General features: G+C 57.3%; 1 protein-coding gene across 1 annotated transcript in view; it reads right to left on the bottom strand.

The window, feature by feature from the left end:
• Nucleotides 1-6: 6 nt before the first annotated feature.
• LTBP4 (latent transforming growth factor beta binding protein 4) overlaps nucleotides 7-5,675 on the bottom strand; it is a 27,411-nt gene continuing 21,742 nt past the window's right edge. Inside the window, exons 27-34 of the mRNA XM_010849332.1 lie at nucleotides 5,474-5,675; nucleotides 5,090-5,161; nucleotides 4,688-4,816; nucleotides 4,331-4,477; nucleotides 3,212-3,364; nucleotides 1,868-2,248; nucleotides 1,319-1,471; nucleotides 7-269 (exon numbers count right to left, since the gene is read on the bottom strand). The exon at nucleotides 5,474-5,675 is cut by the window's right edge and continues 7 nt beyond it. Of these exons, the coding sequence (XP_010847634.1) occupies nucleotides 115-269; nucleotides 1,319-1,471; nucleotides 1,868-2,248; nucleotides 3,212-3,364; nucleotides 4,331-4,477; nucleotides 4,688-4,816; nucleotides 5,090-5,161; nucleotides 5,474-5,675 (1,392 nt within the window). The 3' untranslated portion in view covers nucleotides 7-114. The remainder of the gene's footprint in view (nucleotides 270-1,318; nucleotides 1,472-1,867; nucleotides 2,249-3,211; nucleotides 3,365-4,330; nucleotides 4,478-4,687; nucleotides 4,817-5,089; nucleotides 5,162-5,473) is intronic.

The raw sequence follows: 5,675 nt of genomic DNA, 5'->3' as shown, positions 1-5,675 counted from the left end.
CCGCCGGGTGCGGCATCGCTGTGCGCATGCGCGCAAGCGGGTGGGTGGCAGGGTTGCGCAGCAGGGACCCCGCGTGCGCAGGCGCGGAGTGGGCGGCCCAGGGCTGCTGGGGACTCAGGCCCGGGGTCTGGCGGGCGTGCAGTGATGCGGCTCGTGTGAGGGTGCGAATCCTGGGCGGCAGATACAGCGGAACGAGCCATCAGTGTTGACGCAGCGCGCGTTGACACAGAGCGGGGCGGCCGCCTCGGCCTCGTCACACTCGTTGATGTCTGGGGAGAGGAGATACCAGGAGTGCTATTCAGGGCTGGGGACTCAGGTGCCCGCCTCCCTGGCCCCTGAGGATTGTGGATGCTGAGTCTCCTGTCGGAGTGGAGACTGTTGGCTGTGTGAGCTGGACAGGTGACTTAACCTCTCTGCGCTTCAGCTTTGTGTTCTGTGAGATGGATATGGTAGCCCCCTAGGGCACTAGGGTTTTGCTAGGAAAACAATACTGATGATGGTGTCAACACCCACAAATGCTTGTTGTGCCAGACATTGTTTTGAGCATATTACCTGTATTAACTATCCTCCTAATAACCCAATGAGGTAGGTACTGGGCAAACTGAGCCTCAGCATGGGGAAGCCCCTTGCCCAGTGTCACACAAAAAGCCCAGGAAGTTCTCAGACTAGCTGGCAAAGACTCTGAGTGCCCAGCCCCCTGCTGTTTCTTAGTTCTGAGTCGTTCGGGAAGTCAGTTCTCTTCGCTGAGCTTTGGTTTACACAAAGGCCTCACTGTCATTGCAAATCGATGTTCTCGGCTCTGTGAAATGGGTTCTGTAAGATATGCTCATTTTTCAGATGAGAAAAACTGAGCAAGGGACAGTGACCTGTCCAAGATCACATATCACGCTGGTGGACAGAGCCTGAGGTCTATCCAACTGCCCCAGAGTCCTGGCTTGTAACCACTCCGCTTTCCTGCTGTCTAAACCAGGCAGACATGATGCATATTCCCATTTTACAGATGGGAAGACTGAAGGTTCTTCAAAGAAGTCAAGCAAATCGCTCAAAATAGCTCTGGGAGTCCTTAACAATCACGTCTGCAGGATTCTATTCTCTCCATCCAGCTTCAAGCCCAGCCCTGGTGTTGTGGTCACAACCTGGCTTTCCTCACAACCTGACCTCTCCTGCAGGCATGCCCCATCCCTGAGCAAGAATTTTTTTCTGTTCCCCTGCCTAGCCGTTTGGCCGGTCTCCCTGACGACCCTGATTACCCACCGCTAGTAAAGGTTTTCCACCCTATCTCCAACCCCTCGATGCTGGCCCTGGCCCACCGCCTCACCAACGCAGGACATGCGAGTCATGTCCAGGCGGTAGCCGTCGAAGCAGTCGCAGGTGAAGCCCTCGGGGACGCGCACGCAGCGGCCGTGGGCGCAGCCATCCAGGATCCCACACTCCTCCGCCTCCAGTCCCTCGTAGCGCCCAGCCTGGGCGCCTGCGGAGAGTGTGGGGATTCCGGGGTTCGAGTGGGGCCCTGTCCTGATTCCCTGGGTCCCCTTCTAAACTGTCCATCCCGCTCCAGGGCTGTGGGCGGCGCTGTGGGGCCAGGATGTTTACTGCGTTGCTCTGTTCTCTCTAGCTTTTCCCTCTGTCCTCATCGTTTTCTCGGTTCATCTACCGAGATGGCTCTGTTTTCCTCTTCATCTCTGCTCTCCGTCGCTCTCTCCAACAATATCTCTGTTTTCCTGTCTCTCTGAGTCTGTCTCCCCCCGACTTCTCTTTGTTTCTATCTCTGGCTCTCCCCATCCCTCCCGCCTTCCCTTCTCCTAGTGCCATCTCTGTACAACTTGGTCCTCATCTTAGCGCTCATCACTCAGGCCTCAGTACTCACCAGCATAGCTTCCACCTTCAGGTGACTCCTCAGGCTCTGGGAAGGAGCCACGGGTGTCACGGGACCGGTAGCGCCAGCGGGTGCCCGGGCCGGATGGAGCAGGAGCCTCAGATTCACCGTAGGGGCCACCATCGTCCTCAAAGTCCGGCATGTCAAAGGGTGGCGTCCCGTAGGGGGCCTCCCGTCGGGCGAAGGGCCCAGGTGGCGGTGGGTAGGGGTCATACGGTAGGACGGGTGGTGGGTACAACTCAGGCCCATAGGGAAGGCCCTGGTAAGGTGGACCTAGGTCTGGGCCATACTCGTAGGGGAGTCCAAAGCCACCTGGCCGTGGGGGTCCATATGCAGGGGGGCGCAGCACGTTGCACAGGGCCTCAAAGTCATCTGCAAATAGGAGCCAAGCCTAACAATCAGCTGGGCTTCCCCGACATCTGCTATGTATATCCCCCCTGAGGGAAGAGGAGCCTGGAGGAGAGGGTGGGAGGGGCTTGGGCTGAGGCATTAGAGGGGTGTCAAAGGAGCGGGTTGGGGTTTAAGGGTTGGGATCAGGGGTTCTGGAGCCAGGACTGAGGTCTGAGGACTGAGACCGGGATTCCAAGGCACTGAGGTAGGAGTACTGAGGACTACAGCTAGAAGTCAGGATTCAAGTGATGGAATTTGTGGACCCATGAGATCTGGCGCTACGGGCCTATGAAGGTGGGATGGAGGTGTTTTAGGACTGGGAAGTATCAGGGACCTGAGGGATCAGGATGCATGGGAGTGGATCTGAGCCATGGGACCTGGAAGTCAGAGGACCAAGGACCTGGGGCTGGCACTGGTTTCCCAAGGGCTGAGAAATAGGGGACTCTGGGCTTTTAAGAGACAAGGCAAGGGGGATCTCTGTTGCTGTGGGCTGGCCTTTTAGGCACTTGGATGTGAATATCCAAGCCAGTGGAACTTGGAGGTTTGTGAGCTATGACCAGAGTCTGGGGGCCAGGATGGCAGGATCTGGCAACTGGCATTTGACTTCTAAAGGTCCAGGCTTTGGGGGAGGGGTCTCATGGGCTGTTTTGTTTGGGGTACCAGAGACCAGGGGTTGAGAGTCTGAGAGCCCAGACCTCAGGGCCCTATGGGACTGAAACTATGACACCTGCTAAGTCAGGCCTTGGGTTTTCTGTGGTTGAGGCTTGGAGGTCTTTGGGTTGTGACTTGGGGCCTAAGAAACCAAGATTTAGGAATGGGCTGGGACATAGGGGTCTGAGGGGCTGAGTTTGGGGGGATCTTGGGGTCTAAGACTGGGAGTTTGAGGACTGGATTTGGTGCCTGAGGGGCAGAGTCTCTGAGTGTGGCCCAGGCAGGTGGTGGTACCTGAGTCCTGTGCGGGGCAGAGGGCACAGTCCATGCCCCAGGCCTCGCCATAGAGGCAGCAGCATTCTGTGTAGGTGGCCTGGCGATCCAGCCGAGGGCGACTGCACACAAGGTCAGCCCCCACTTCCTGCCAGCACACTCCCAGATTGTCATCTGAGGGCAGAGACAGCATGCATCAAGGCAGGAAGAAGACACTCAAGTCCTCCCAAATTGCTCAATCTCCTTCAGCCCAGCCAGCCCCTCCCTATCATTCAGCCCTTCACATCAGCTGTGATGTGGCTTCCGGAAGTCCTCTGAAGTAGCTCCAGGTGAGTACAGGGCTTGGCCTGGCACGAAATTATCAAATAGGAGGGAGCTAGGGTCTGGAGAGGAGGAATCTATCCAAGCCTGGCCTCTGGAAGGCTCTGTGACCCCAGGGCAGTTGCTTTTCCTCTCTGAGCATTGTTGTTTGAATGACGTCTTAGAGTGTGGAAGGATGTTGTAGGAACAGTAAGCAAGAGAGTTTGTGTCAATGGGCAAAAAGAAAGGACCCCAAAAAATAAAGACAAACATATCAAAAGAGTCAGAGATTCAGTGAAACACAGGAAAGCAAAGGTGCAGAGAGAAAGACTTAAAAGCGAAGACAGATGCAGAGAGGGTCAGAAAGTTAGAGAAAAGCCTAAAGACAGAAACTCATAGAGAGGTGCAAAGAGAGACACACAGGGAAATAACAGAAAGCATGCTTTTAGCACTTAGTGAAACCAGGTCCTCCTTCTGTTCTTGAAAACAGAATTCTTTAGAACCACCCTCTAAGAGAGGGGCTACTGCCAATCTACCCAGTATGCTGAAAACAAGCTGTGGGGGTCCAAAAGGGAATAAGCAAACGTGCTTGTGTACACCGGACCAGCAAGTGGCAGGGAGGTTCCTCTGAAACCTTAGTCTTTAACCACGCCAGCTGGCCTCCAGTTCTGAGAGCCAAAAGCCAAGACCAGAGGCTAAATGGAGCGTTAAGGGGCGTGGCCGAGCCACGCGCGAGGGGCGTGGCCTGGGTGTAGACAGGAGGCTGAGCTGAGGTTAAAAGGGGCTGGACGGCGTGGGCGGGACTGATAATCGACCGGGCGGGGCGCGGGAAGACTTCACCAAGGCTCTGGCTCTCGTTAGAGACGCAGCGGCGCCGCGAGCCGTCCAGCACAAGTGGGGGCTCGCACGTGCAGTGATAAGAGCCGATAGTGTTGACGCAGCGGCCGCCCTCACAAGCTGGCTCCTCGTCCGCGCACTCGTCATTATCTAGGGATGCATGGAGGGAGTGATTAAGAAGTAGCCTCCTCCCCTTTTGCCCTTTCCCCAGTGCATTGACAATCTGATAAATGGAGTCTAGACTTCAGGAACGACTTCCTGCTGGTGGTGGTCACATTCCAGAGAGGCGCTGGCGTGACCAAGGGTTGGAAAGAGTCCCAGGCGAGGGTGGGGGTGATGGTGGAGGTGGGGGACTCTTACCGATGCACTCCAGTCGCTGGGCGTGATAGTAGTAGCCGTTGCTGCAGTAACACGAGTAGCCTGGGGCTGTGTTCACGCACACGCCGCTCTTGCACACCTGATCTCGGAAGAGCTGGCACTCGTCCACGTCTGCGGGAAAGATGATCAGAGGCACGCGCCTCACCAGAGATGGGGGAGGGCCAGGTTGTGGGATGGGCTGGATCGGGGGAGGGGAGTGTGTGGCTGCAGGGCAGGATCAGGAAAGAGAAGGAGGAAGAGATGGTGACAAAGACCCAGAGATTGAGTCAGAAGGTAGGGGTGGGAAGGGGAAAGACAGAGAAACAGGATGAGAGATAGAGATGAAGAAAACAGAGACAGGGTGAGACAGAGCTGGGCTGGAGGCTGAGGGTGGGTGGGCCTTACCTCTCCTGAGACTCAGATCTCCGCTGGGCGCCAGGTAGCCCCGGCCATGGGGGCACAATGACTGGTACTCAGCTGCACACAGAGACAAGGCTGAGCCCCCACACCCTGGCCCTAGCCCCTGCCTTGGGCCTGCTTGTGCCCACTTGCCTCAGTGCTTACTCTTGCCCCATGCCTGCCCTTCACTGCCCAAGACTTCAGCCCCTGTGCCTATTTGTATCCACCTCTCAGCCTGATGCCCACCTGGCTGGCAAGTCACCCTTGCCCATGCAATACCAGCACCTCTGCCCCTTGTCCAAGTGTGTCCCCTTGTCCCAGCCCAGTCCCATGTCCACCTATTTCTACCCAAACCCTCAGCCCTGCGTGCACCCCGAGGCCCATGCCCACCTGTCTCGGTGCTCGGGCACTGCTGGATGCGGCAGCCGCTGCCCCAGCCCTCACCCACAGTGCAGCAGCACTCCTGCCACGTCACGTTCCGGGCCAGGATGTTGTCACAGGCATCCGGAGCCGCGGTGTCAAAGTAGCACTCCCGGCGCCCGCTGCTCACAGGGCCCTGCCTGGGTGGGCTGGGCCGGCGGGGCGGGGGTGG

Source organism: Bison bison, unplaced genomic scaffold (genome assembly GCF_000754665.1).
Source record: "Bison bison bison isolate TAMUID 2011002044 unplaced genomic scaffold, Bison_UMD1.0 scf7180017864280, whole genome shotgun sequence".
NCBI lineage: Eukaryota > Metazoa > Chordata > Mammalia > Artiodactyla > Bovidae > Bison > Bison bison.
This window is presented reverse-complemented; position numbering and strand designations above follow the sequence as displayed.